The 12750-nt window shown below is 40.0% G+C and overlaps 2 protein-coding genes across 2 annotated transcripts; both read right to left on the bottom strand.

Moving 5' to 3' along the window:
• Nucleotides 1–2520: 2520 nt before the first annotated feature.
• LOC101301533 lies at nt 2521–5431 on the bottom strand. Its single transcript, XM_004288836.1, has 6 exons — nt 5091–5431; nt 4454–4582; nt 4307–4356; nt 4103–4200; nt 3600–3884; nt 2521–3021 (listed from the first exon to the last, which is right to left on the bottom strand). The coding sequence occupies exons 1-6, from the start codon at nt 5429–5431 to the stop codon at nt 2521–2523; spliced, it is 1404 nt and encodes a 467-aa protein (XP_004288884.1).
• Nucleotides 5432–7313: 1882 nt separating this feature from the next.
• Nucleotides 7314–10894, bottom strand: LOC101291170 (probable glycosyltransferase At3g07620-like). The gene is made up of 5 exons (XM_004287409.1): nt 10685–10894; nt 9250–10188; nt 9023–9153; nt 8540–8888; nt 7314–8230 (listed from the first exon to the last, which is right to left on the bottom strand). Exons 2-5 carry the CDS (start codon nt 10162–10164, stop codon nt 7565–7567), a joined length of 2061 nt encoding a protein of 686 aa, XP_004287457.1. The 5' UTR covers nt 10165–10188; nt 10685–10894; the 3' UTR covers nt 7314–7564.
• Between the last annotated feature and the right edge of the window lie 1856 nt (nt 10895–12750).

Here is a 12750-nt window from a genome sequence, read left to right as displayed (position 1 = left end):
CGTTCTTCATCGATTCTTTACTACAATATAGCAGCAGGAAATGCTGCTGTTATAATCTTTTTTTTTCTTCTGCTAAACTTGTCATTATCTCGATCGATTTATATCAATCACAGTAAAATTATGGCAGTTTTAACTAGGGTGATTGCTAGCTTTGCTTAAAATCAAAAATAAAAACCAGGGTGATCGAGTTTTGATGCTTAAATTCTGCAATCGAGATGACAATAGAGTAATAGACCCTTCATATCTACCTATCGACTAGGTATAGAAGGGTGTTCTTATCAGTTTTGAATGAGTCGGTGTCAAGTTCATGCGCGCATCAATCCTCATAGAAGAATTTTGATCCATTTTTCACGTGGCTAAATATTCTGGTTCATTTTACTTGTTTTGAAGGTGTTGAGCTACTATATAGAAGACGAATCAGAAGTCCTTTGTTCATCATAAGTTTGATTTCGTAGTCCGTATATTACTTACTCTAATTGAAGTACAGACTGAGACTTCTCCAGAGACTTGCATGCATGTTGCTTCTTCATTTTCTCGTAACTACACATGCCCTAAAGGATTGTACTTTCTACATGAGTAATTACGCAGTGAGGAATTGCATACCAACCTTCTTCAACATATTCTTCCTTTTCTATGTGGTAATCTCATAATCCCAACACTTATTTTAGATCGATGTTGTCAGAAGTTATAGTAAAATCTTGAACTTTCACAATTAGCCCTATTAAATTATGAAATCGTGTATATGTTTCGGTTTATTTATTTACCCTCATAATAGTTTGTGATGAACATGTGCCGATGTACGGTAAAAAGACTAGCTAGTATAATATTCTGACTTATTTAGCTAGGTTCCCACATCGTTTGTTCCCCGTACCATCAAGAAATTTGTCCTCGACTTCCCGATGAGCATCTCATCATCATGATTTGCCCCAACAAATGATGCGGTAATTAACACACGTTCTTAATGCCATACCATTGTATTCATCACGTAAGCTTAAACAACATGTTGTGAATCGTATGGTACATGCATTGAGCTCTTCAAACTTGAAATGAGAGTGTGTAAGATGTTCAATTTTGTTTCCATTCCATTTTTGCAATTAAAAATATTCTCTTACCTATCGATTGGGGTCGAACCTTTACTTCCATCAGGTCCATGGCCACACATAGCTTTTCGTGTCTGATGCATGCATGGTTTGCACAGCCTGAAAATAATGTATCACATAATGCATCCATTGATCAGATAAAAAAAACACAATGCATCCGTTGGAAAGTGCATGTCTCATCAATCAGTAAGACCGATGCCAAAACCGTATAGTGCCTAGCAATTAGCTTGAAGTCAAAATTAGTCCGATGAATACAACGAAAACAGAGCTCACAATTTATAATGTAATGCATCAAAAGCCAACATTATGAGTTGGGTGAGGAATTTGAGTTCTAAAATTTTTCCGAATTTAGACATGATGTTTAAGCATGTAATAACGAGAATAAAGAATCTTATGTCGGTTGATTTTAGTGTATACTTATCTTATTGTGGTTCTTTCATTTTTATATATTCTCAATCAATTTGGGATTGTCATGCTATCTATCAATCATCACTCTTTTTACATTCAACCTTTTCCAAAAAATAAAATTAAAATGTGAAGCATGCATCTTTTCAAGTAACTTGAGGTCTTCAACAAAACAGTGTTGCAAAGCCATTTGGAACCCACCCATAAAGATGAATGGGTCATACATTAACAAGAGTGAGGCTGTAAGGACATGTGATGTATCGAATTGAAGAGCACACGTTTGAGGAGTAATTGTGTAGAGAACAGAACCCAACCTGCATTTGATCCATTAATATGTGGAGCCAGATGTTCAATTTTCTTTTTTCTTCTTTGAATTAAACTTGTAAAACATATGAATATGCTCGTTGCTCTCTAAAAATATCTGTTCCATCTCCTTCACATGCAGTTCATGTGTCACCCATGCTTCAAAGTTCAAAGAGTTAATGGATTCTCGATCTTGGTTTTAGAATTAGCCTGCAAGCTCTACTGTTTCTGTCATTCGATTCATATCGATCATTGTGAGTTGTATATAAAATCACCATCGTAGAAGTCATGGGTTCAAATTTCATCATCCCATTAAGGTATGCAGATAGCTGGAGTTAAGATAACTAAGAAGAAGAAAAATATCATTCGAATCATCTCAAGGCATTATCATTAGTTCATAACAGTACTATCAACCGCTTCTGATTCATTCTTTGTCTCTCTCTTTAGATATTACTTTGTTCTACATGAGCATATGGTTTGGGCTTCTGGTTGCAACAAGTATTTGTGTCACTGTTATAACAATATGCAATAGTAAAAAGATGAACTCGTGTACCTCACAATAGAATCATTCAAATTCAAGTTTTTACATCTTTTCAATACATTTCAGTGGGCAAGCACGATTTTGCTGCCATTGATTCAACATCAAATGAAATTAATCAAAGATAAAAGAAAATCGTTAAGCAAATGATTCTCTGGCTTGAATTGGCATTCATCAATTCAAACCTTTTCCCTTGCCGAGCTCAACAAGCAGAGTTAATAAAGCCTCACACATTTCAGAAGCATCGGCCTCACTAGCATTCTTTTTCCTCGAAGAATAAACCATCCATGCATGGTCAAGCTTCCGATCTGGCTTGACTACAACTGAACCTGGAACTTCAGCATCACGGCATGTCACTAAGCCATCACTCTTCTCCCCATACCTGAGTTTTAGGTGGAGTGCACACACAGCCATTGCCGCAGATAAAGGAATCACTACAGGCAACTGGTGACTAGCTTGAACAATGTTATCCGATTCTTCATTGCCAAATTTCGCAAGGGGAAGCCATGGAACTTCTGCATGAGCTATATGAGTCATTGTGGCAAGGACACCAGGGGCTATACTTGCCTCAGAATGGAAGGAAATTAGAGGAATTTTCTCTGCAGGAAGCTTGTACTTCATGATGAACTCCTTCCTTTTGTCATATGTAAGATCCTCCAGCGCCCGTATATCACCCTACAATCCATATATAAAATGTGTTAATGCATCCACAATAACCATGACGAGTTATATTACGTCCACCAGTTTTCTCACTATAGTTTAACACAAGAGAAACAAGAGTAGCTCATATATTCAAATGTTTGAGGACTGCACAGAGCTTAAAGCCAGCCAACTTTACCCTAGTTGAATGTACAAACTGCAGAATGGCAAACTAGGTGTTGATTGATTATACAGAATCTGTAAAGCAGGGTAAATGCCATCGAAAATGAAACCTATACGAAGCATAGCAGTGTCTTGAGAAACATTAAACACTACATACCAAACTATCCTTAATTTCTTAAGCCTTCTGTGAGGCTGATATGAAGGAGTTCCATGATCTATGGAAAACCTATGGTAAGCATAACTACACATAGGAGTTCCAGAATTAGTTCATAAATATTGAAGTTTTTTGTATAATAGCTTCTCTGATGATGGTGTCTCCACACAACTTGTAATTGCTACTTGCTACGTAGTATGTACGTACACATAGGGGTCAACTACCTCATGACTTTGATTGGCAAATGGCTAAATGCATAATAAAAGGTAACTCTTACCTTGATTAGCTTGCATATCAAAAACTCCATTATCCTTCGGGTTTCTTTGTCAGCAATCTGACCTTCACGAAGAATATCAGAAGCTAAAGGAGTGCCCCCATATGGACACTGTACTAGTGCTAAACCAGCAACTTTGTCTTTCAAATCATTCCAGTAGATTGACAATGCAGCTGCAGCATCAACACCACCCTTGCTGTGCCCTAACAACATCACACGCTTACCAGATCCCCAGTAAAGCTCCTCGATATATTGCTTCAGCTCCCACGCGTTGTGCTCAACAGATACCTTCGCAGAATAGAAAGGAAAGCAAAAAAGATGATCTTTTCACAATGTCCAGAAGAGAAATGAAAGCAAAAAAGATGATCTTTCACATGGTCCATCCACGTAAAAGAAAGATAATTGAGAAGGTGAATATGCATTATCAAATCATTAGTGATCTACAAAACATTCAGCCATTAGTCAATACTTAACCATACCGTGGTAGATCTGTAACCATTCATTACCTCACTGTGAATTTTGGCAATATGGCATGCTAGACCCATCTTCGAAAAGAATCTCTTAGTTCCAACAAAATACAATGGACCATGATTGCTAAAGAGTCCTGAAATATCAACATTCCTGTAACTAGAGGCAACCACACTACATGTAGACTAAAAAAATTGGGAAGAACAAAGTCACAAGTTAAAAAAAAGGAAATCATTTTATACCTGGAATTAGCAGATAAACAAATGAGTCAGGCAGTTCGTGCTTTCCCTTCCTAAAGTATAATGGATAACAGAAGCACAATATGTAAGTGTAAACAAAGAAGACTAATAACAACATCAATCACATTTCATTAACAGATAATTTACTACCTTATTCCTGCAAGCAATTCCAAGAATCTTTCTGTACCATCATCCACAGAAGGCATGCTAGGAATGCGCTGCAACCATCCAATATCATCAGATGAACCTCGCAATGTTCTCTGTACACGAGTTGCGATGCTACAGATGTAAAAAAAGAACCTTTAAACTCTTTGAGAACCTAAAACAATGAAGATATGTAAAGGCAACAAACTAGATACACCAACATAAAATCAGAATCCAACATGAAATAAAAACAAAAAGAAGCCATTCATAGACTCTAGGCTTATGAATCCATCAGTTGACATAATAAAAATTTACTTATTTACCTACAAACTCGCTGATGAGCGCTTGTAAAATATAAGAAAGAACTTCTCCAACAAGACATTGCCAACCTCCAGGCAAACTGTAAACCATACAATGGCAGCATCAACCTACATCAAGTGGAAGCAACAACAGGTTAACAATGACGATAATTAGAATGAGACTTGAGAAATGCAAACAATCACAGTTAATCATATATATATACTAGTACTTAAAGAGGGAAGGAGGTGCAATCAGTTCTGGATCATGATGTTTTCTCATAAATTAACTTGATTAATTGCCAGACTTCAATTTTCTAATGCTTATTGGATAGAAGTGAAATTACCCTTTAGAAATGAATGAAACAGCTGCATGACTGGAGTCGGTTTGTACAATCTCAGATCTTGGATATACAAGCAATTCATCCCTACGGCCTGAGGCTTTTTCATAGAATTCAGGGTTCCGATCAGAGATATAAGATTGTGAAGATGATGAAGAATCTTCAGAAAATGATTTACAAATGCCATGTCTCAATGATTCTAAATGCTGTCGAGCAGAAATATTCACCAAATTTTCTAGGTATCTATCAAATTCTCTGAGGGCAAGATCCTCTGCAATAACAACAGACATGACAAAATGAGAATGATATGGAAAAGAACCGTTTCTGACTGAGCTGAACTTAGGCATAGCTCTTATATATCAGAGGCAATGTACAACATGACAAAGAGAAATCAGTAAGTGAGAAAGTTCACCTACAAATTGAATAAATCGATGGCCAATATAACTAGCCAATATCAATAGACGGTCAAAAATGTCATCCATTGATGAGAAGAACTCCAGGCTTTCAATGACTAGACTCGTGTTCATCACAGTATCATTATAGGCCTGGTACAAGGACTTACATTAGATCTTCATACACAAGTTCTGAATCAAAACCAAATATCTGTGTTCGAAATTATGAAACCCAATAATGACCGGATTTTACAAAGGGGAGACAAAATGAATCAAGAAAAGCAGATTGTAATCTCTTTCCAAAAGCTACTCCCCAATCCTAATCCATGGATGCATAATCAGCTCATGTATTTTAAACTAGCCGAACTTAAATCTAAACATGTTAATGTTCAAGCATAGCATTAATAATCTGTAATAGTGAGAGACTAAAAGTACTCACTGTTAAAGGCATTTCAGATATCCCTTTTTCAATATATACATCACCCATTAATTCTTGAAATCCTGAATTATGCAACAAGAAAAACGATTAAGGCTGATATTAGCTGACTGCAGAAAAGCTCAAAAAGAATGAAACTATGACAGACAGAATCAGAACAAAACAATGAACATCCATGAACACCAACACAAAATGTAACCAAGATATCAGATTGAGCAACTTACAAATGAAATATGCAAGGAACCCAGAAGCAGGTTTCAATTTATAGAGGGAAAAGAGATTTCCAAAGTTGAAGGCTCTGAAAAAGTGAGCTATAAATGAATGAACGAGAGAGACATAACTTTGGTGTATATTTTGGGAAGATGTAGCAACCGAATGAAAAGGAGTCAAAAGGAATGAGATGGAGTCATGGAGGCATGGAGCAAAACCCATTATCGTTATCCAGTTAAGGCTTTAATCCGAAGCTTCTGCCCGCCACCACAAGTCTCTTTCTTTTTTCGAGTTTTTAACGGATTATTTATAGTTTTTTAACCGACACCAACTGTGAAAAACCAGAACTTTGAACCAGTGAGACTGAGTTTGAGTAGACCAAGATTATGGGGGATTTTAAAGTACACGCGGTGGATTCTGGTGTGTGTTAAAAACAGTCAGCGCATGGTAGAGTGGGACCTACACGAGATTAGAAGATGGAGCAAGTAACACGTGGCGTGTTGGTAAATTGTAAACTTCTTTTTTTTTTTTTTTTTTTTATTTAATTTTTTTTTAGGGTAAGCGTAGAGATGTCTCATTGGTGAAGTAAGAGTTCTGAAGATATCCGAATCGGCCAGCGCTCCAAAGTATTTAAATTCGTATCGAGTCTTCTTCACTGTCCTGAACCATTGAAATGGAACTGTAACGGAACAGGAGGTTTATCATTTATCACAATGGGATAAATGTTTCACGAGAAATGGATCAAAGCTTTCAAGTTCATGAAAATGTTAGAAGAGTGTCATAATCAGGCCCTTCCAACGAGGGATCCCTATTTTAAGCTATTTATAGGGATAGGGCATTACACCAACTTCCCGATTATAATTTTACATCTCCACCGTTCATATCTTAGGTCTATATAAGTAGATCACCTCTACAAAATTTCATATGATTTGGTGATCGTTAAGGCTTTCAAAAGTTCGATTTAGTTTTAATGACCTTCAACGGTTTTAGTTTGACATAAGCTGGACCGTTCAAAATCATTAAAACTAAATCAAACTTTTGAAAGTCTTAACGATCACCAAATCATATGAAATTTTGTAAAGATGATCTACTCATATAGACCTAAGATATGAACGGTGGAGATGTAAAAATTCAATTGGGAAGTGGTGTAATGCCCTATCCCTAGAAAGTGACCAAAAATAGGGATCCCTTAATGGAAAGGGGCTGGTGTCATAATTGTGCAAAACTTTAATGCAGGTGTCATTTTGAGTCTAGAAGTAGTACAATTTACAAGGTGAAAATAAAGAAGTTACAGGTGTTTCATAGGCTAGCGCATAAACAACAGAAACTCTTTTTACAAGTTCATAGGGAAGGAGGAGGAGAGAGGAAAACAAAAGGCCTCATTTCCACCTATGCTGCTCTTAATGTTTCACAATGCACATGTTGAAACTTCGGCAACCTTACTAGATTTTGATCTGGAAAAGTCTATTGTACCAGATTGAATGAAGTGTCATGTGGAAGAGATCATACTTGAGGGGTTTAGGATGCCACAGGAAATGTTTCTGAACTCTCTTGACTGCTAGTTGCATCTGAAGGTACTTCTCATCTGGTATTGAAAGTAGTATGTTTTTCAAGTTTGGAATGTCTTTCTCTGCAAGGATTAAAGAAAAAGCCTCCCAGTTCAAAACCTCAAAAAATGGTGGCACAAAGTTGTCGGATATGATCACTGGAATGCACTCGTAGAATATAGCTTCAACCACCCGCGGACTGTTGACCTCATAACCCTTGGGGCAGAGACAGTATTTGCTGCTCTTCATATGCTCGATGTAGTTCATTTTGCTTGCTACTCCAGGAGGCATTGGACCGAAGATTTTCATGTCTGGGTCTTTATCCTTCCAATACTTCAGCAGAATTGGACGGAGATAGCCATGCATATTTCCAGCATAGAAGGTGAGAACCTGCCTCTCGGAAGCACGTTTGCCTCCTAGATCTCTAAGGGGATTCCTTGCAGAACGAACATATGTTTCTGGAAGAGAGATGTCCCTTCCTATTTTAAAGCCTTGAGTAACATCAGCATTGCAGAGGGCTTTGATGCAACGTTCCATATGGTGCCTGGTTTCGTATGGAGCCTACCAAAGTCAATATCTCATGTTAAAAGTACATATATGAGGGAAGAAAATACATTCATTCCGAGATGAAAAAGCACAGCTGTATAGAGAAAACATATGATTCTGAAAATGGTGTTATTTGCAGCTTAACAAACGACCAAAGGTTTGTTATTAGATTCAATGTGCGCACCAATTTGAACAGATTCATTTGGCATTAAGTCATTAATCTCAGATTCATTTGTGGAATCATTCTAGTATCTTATCATATTCATATAGATAGTATTCATCCAGGCAAAAGCAAGGAAGTGAAAAGATGCATAGAGAGCATACCCAGTCATGACAGGCAACAAGAAAATGATCTGCTCCACCAGTTCTGTTCCAGAAAGGATACTTTGCTGCAATTGTTTCAGAATACTCTTTTAAATATTGGCGTAGTTTTGTCCTGTTGTGAGAGTTACGAACATACAAAGTGAACTCTAGCATCCTTGAACTGAATGGCATATAAAACAGATGAGCCTTTCGTGGATCCTTCACCACAAAACGTTTGTCTCCCTCCATCAGTTTCATGAACCATCCTTCAGAAGCATATAACCCCTTCATTATTGGTTGATGAAAGATAGGTTTGTTTCCCTCCTTGTAGATATAGACTTTCAATGTGCGTTCCATGAGTTCATAACTCCTAAGAATGCATCAAAATGTCAGAAAAATGAGTTACCTTCTTGTAACCGAAAAAAAGCACCACTTTCTTCAAAGTAGAAAACAAAACTTCAACTATGGGTAAAACTTATGTACACTGTTTTTAATTCCACTTACCTTTTGAACATTGAAACATTGCGATAGAGAGGGGCATAAAGTTCTCGATCATTTTTGGCCACAGGAGGATGCTGGATCTGTGACTTCACAGCTAGAATATCCTGGTCACGCACAGAGGACCACCGTGGTCTCTGCAATCAAATACGAGATTAGGGGATCCCCTACATGAACTTAACCGTGCAGAGTACGACTAGATTAGCAACAGTAAAAGTTTGCTATATTTATACCAATGCACGCGGTTTAGCATGGTGCCGCACCAGTGTAAGGTTCATCTCATCTATTGATGTTATTGATTTTGGTGGCATGTTACACTTCATCATCTTCTTCCCAGGACTTGTCCTTGTCAAAGAATCATTTTTTATAGTTACAATATCACTTTCCAGGAAAGCAGAACCAACAGATGAGCTTGCATTGGACACCAAGTAACTTACATAAGTTACATCGGTCTGGTGTGTGAATGAAGCTGTTGCAGGCAAAATGAGTGGAGAGGATGGAAATATAGTTTTGACACCCTCGGAATGCTTTGCTGCCATAGTCATGTTTACTTCCAGAGTATTCTCTGTAGAAACTTCATCTTTTGATAGCACAGTTGGCTCTGGGAAGTCATAGCTAGCTTCATTGGTCTTGACTAAATTAGAACCATTTTCTTCCTTGCTAATGCTGACCAAGGTTAGACTTGCATCAGTATCTACACCATTCCCAGATGGAAAATTTTCATCTACATTTCTATCTGCAGCATGTTCAAAAGTATTATCCATCTCTTTCTCTTCCAATACTGAATCAATTTCCTTAAATCCTTCCTTTTCATTTGGTTCACTTTTATCCACAGTCTCTCCTCCAAGACTAGAGTTATCAGCATATTTCTCCACCCCACCAAATCTAGGAGCATCAATCAAATCCGAAGAATTCACTGTTAGAGGATTGCGAACCATCACAGACTTGGCAGAAGAATGGATTGTGAGGAAGCTACCTGTGGCATGATCTGGAACCTGACTTCGGGGCAATAGAGACTGGAGAGCATTTTCATAGGGAAGCAACAGCCACTGAAACATTAAATAAGTAACAGCCACTACCCCCAGAACTAACAGCCGCCTCCGGGTTTCTATATGGCATAGCTTGAGAAATTGAACCGAGCAGTCCATACCGGGCAATAATCCTTGCAATCCCTATAATACAGAAACTACCCAATCATCTTACGAACACATAACTTGTTTCCAAAACCCAGCATAAGATCCTGGAGCAATAAACTTACAGGGTTATGAAAATGGGTGGGTATTATATACAAACATGGGCATTTTAAACAACTCAGAATCACATTAGGAACAACGAATACAGAAGCGTAAGTAAACATGTAAATGAACAGAACTTTGGTTGCATCCTATTATATACTGAAATGTGTGCTGAATTGAACTTATAGTGACAACATAAACACAGAAAGTTCAAAGATTTCCTGATCAGAAACAATTGCAGACAACACAAACTGAAAGGTGGCTTTGGTAGTGGCCCTAATCTTACTACTAATCTGCTTATTTTGATATCTATGAACCCAAAAGATGTCTCTGATAGTCTGATACCTATTCATAGAGTCAGAGCTGCTTAATCTACAATGTAAAACAGTGAGCTTTAGCTAGAAGGAATTACCATGAAAGATTAAGAACTGACCTGATGCTGATCTTCCTTGAAGCCAAACAGAACCCAGAAAAGAAGGAAGACTGAGTTGAGCTCAGTTCAGTTCAAGGTCTGCAAAGTGCCAAAGTCCAAAGAACACATGTTTTCCCCAAAGAAAAAACACCAAGTCTCCGTTTGGCTTTGAAGATGACAGTCGGTACGTTTTGAAGAGCGCCATTATTGATAGGGAAAAAAGTATTCACCATTTTCCGCTGACAGTTATTTGTTTTTGTTCGGGCTCTGTGCCCTGTGGCCACCACAGTGATGTTTTTACCTATTTATAATATTCACTGAAACTTATTCCGTGTCTTTTATTAATATATTCGTGATCGGACTTAAATAATTCAGACGTGTCGTAATTTTTAAAATTGTTAAAATTATTTTTTTAATTAGTATTGAGTGACTTTCCAATATTTAATTCCCTTCAATTCTTCTCGTATTGACAACGGGAACCATAGTTTCAAGAAAAAAAATGAGGTATTGCCCCCATTTCAAGTTTCACCCAATTCGAATCAAATCCCTTTTCTACAGCACACAAATTTCTGATTTTTTCAGTTTGGGTTCAGGCTTTGACACATTAAAAGATAAAAAATTAGCCGCCTTGTTGTCCAAAAGACGAGCATGCTTGGATTTGGTAATTTCTCACATTTTTGATTGTTATTTATACTCAACTATATGTCTTGTGATATTTGTTCACTTAGTTATCCTTTAATTTTGGCAGCCCCTTCAAGGCACCAAGGAGGGTCAAGGCTGCCATTTGGCGGGTTCAGGCGGCCACTTGGCGGCATTAGACGGGTGAACACGGCCCCTTTTTGGCTCTAGATGGGTTAAGGTGGCCTCTTGGTGGCCCTAGATGGGTTAAGGCGGCCTCTTGGAGGCCCTAGGAGGGTAAAGGCGGTCCATGGCGAGTGAAGGCGGCCCTAGGAGGATTAAACCGGCCCTTTCGTGGCCCTAAGTGGGCCTAGGAGGGTTAAGGCAGCCCCTTAGCGGGTCAAGGTTGCTCTAGGCGGGTCAAGGCAGCCCGGGGCGGATCAAGGCGCCCCTAGATGGGTTAAGGCGGCCCCTTAGCGGCCCAAGATGGATCAAGTCAAGGCAGCCTAAGACAGGTCTAGGCGCCCTAAGGCGGGTCAAGGCACCCCAAAGCGGGTCAAGGCGGCCCCATGGCGGCTTTAGGCGGGTCAAGACGGCCCCTTGGCGGGCCTAGAAGGGTTAAGGCAGCAACTTAGCGGGTCAAGGCGGCCCCTTGGGTGTCCTAGGTGGGCCTAGGAGGGTGCAGGAGGTTCAAGGCGGCCCTTGACGGGTTAAGGAGGGTCAAGGCAGTCACTTGACTGGTCAAGGCGGTCCCTTGGCGACCTTAGATGGGTGAACGCGGCCCATTTTCGGCTCTAGATGGGTTAAGGCGGCCTCTTGGTGGCCCTAGATGGGTTAAGGCGGCCTATTGGCTGCCCTAGGAGGGTCAAGGCAACCCAATGTGGGGTCAAGGCGGTCCACGGCGGGCCAAGGCGACCCCTTAGCGGGTCAAAGCAGCAACAGACAGATCAAGGCGGCCCCCTGGTGGCCCTAAGCGGGCCTAGGAGGGTCACGGTATCCCCTTAGCGGGTTAAGGCGGTCCCTCAGCGCCAGCGGGTTAAGGCGGCCCCTTAGCCGGTCAAGGCGGCCCTAGGCGAGTCAAGGCAACCCGAGGCGGATCAAGGCAGCCCATTAGCGACCTAAGATGGTTCAAGTCAAGGCAGCCCAAGACAAGTCTAGGAGGCCCAAGGTGGGTCAAGGCAGCCCAAAGCGGGCCAAGGCGGGTCAAGCCGACCCTAGATGTGTTAAGACGGCCCCTTAACGGGCCTAGGAGGGTAAAAGAGGTTCAAGGCGACCCTTGCCGGGTCAAGGAGGGTTAAGGCAGCCACTTGGCGGGTCAAGGCGGCCCCTTGGCGGCCTTAGACGGGTCAAGGCGGCCGAAAGCGGGCCAAGGCAGGTCAAGGCAGCCTGAGGCGGGTTAAAGTGGCCCAAAGCGGGTTAAAGCGGCCCAAGGCGGGCCAAAACGGGTCAAGGCAACCCAAGGCGGATCA

The sequence above is a fragment of the Fragaria vesca genome, linkage group LG1 (assembly GCF_000184155.1).
Source record: "Fragaria vesca subsp. vesca linkage group LG1, FraVesHawaii_1.0, whole genome shotgun sequence".
In the NCBI taxonomy this organism is placed as follows: Eukaryota; Viridiplantae; Streptophyta; class Magnoliopsida; order Rosales; family Rosaceae; genus Fragaria; species Fragaria vesca.
This window is presented reverse-complemented; position numbering and strand designations above follow the sequence as displayed.

Coding starts and splice junctions, on each gene's coding strand:
- LOC101291170 (XM_004287409.1), bottom strand. CDS start 10,164: ATGGACTGCTCGGTTCAATTTCTCAAGCTATGCCATATAGAAACCCGG. Junction 9,154..9,249: donor ATGCTAAACCGCGTGCATTG/GTATAAATATAG, acceptor ATTTGATTGCAG/AGACCACGGTGGTCCTCTGT. Junction 8,231..8,539: donor TTGTTGCCTGTCATGACTGG/GTATGCTCTCTA, acceptor TGACTTTGGTAG/GCTCCATACGAAACCAGGCA.
- LOC101301533 (XM_004288836.1), bottom strand. CDS start 5,431: ATGCCTAAGTTCAGCTCAGTCAGAAACGGTTCTTTTCCATATCATTCT. Junction 3,885..4,102: donor TTGCCAAAATTCACAGTGAG/GTAATGAATGGT, acceptor TATTCTGCGAAG/GTATCTGTTGAGCACAACGC. Junction 3,022..3,599: donor TGATATGCAAGCTAATCAAG/GTAAGAGTTACC, acceptor TATGGATTGTAG/GGTGATATACGGGCGCTGGA.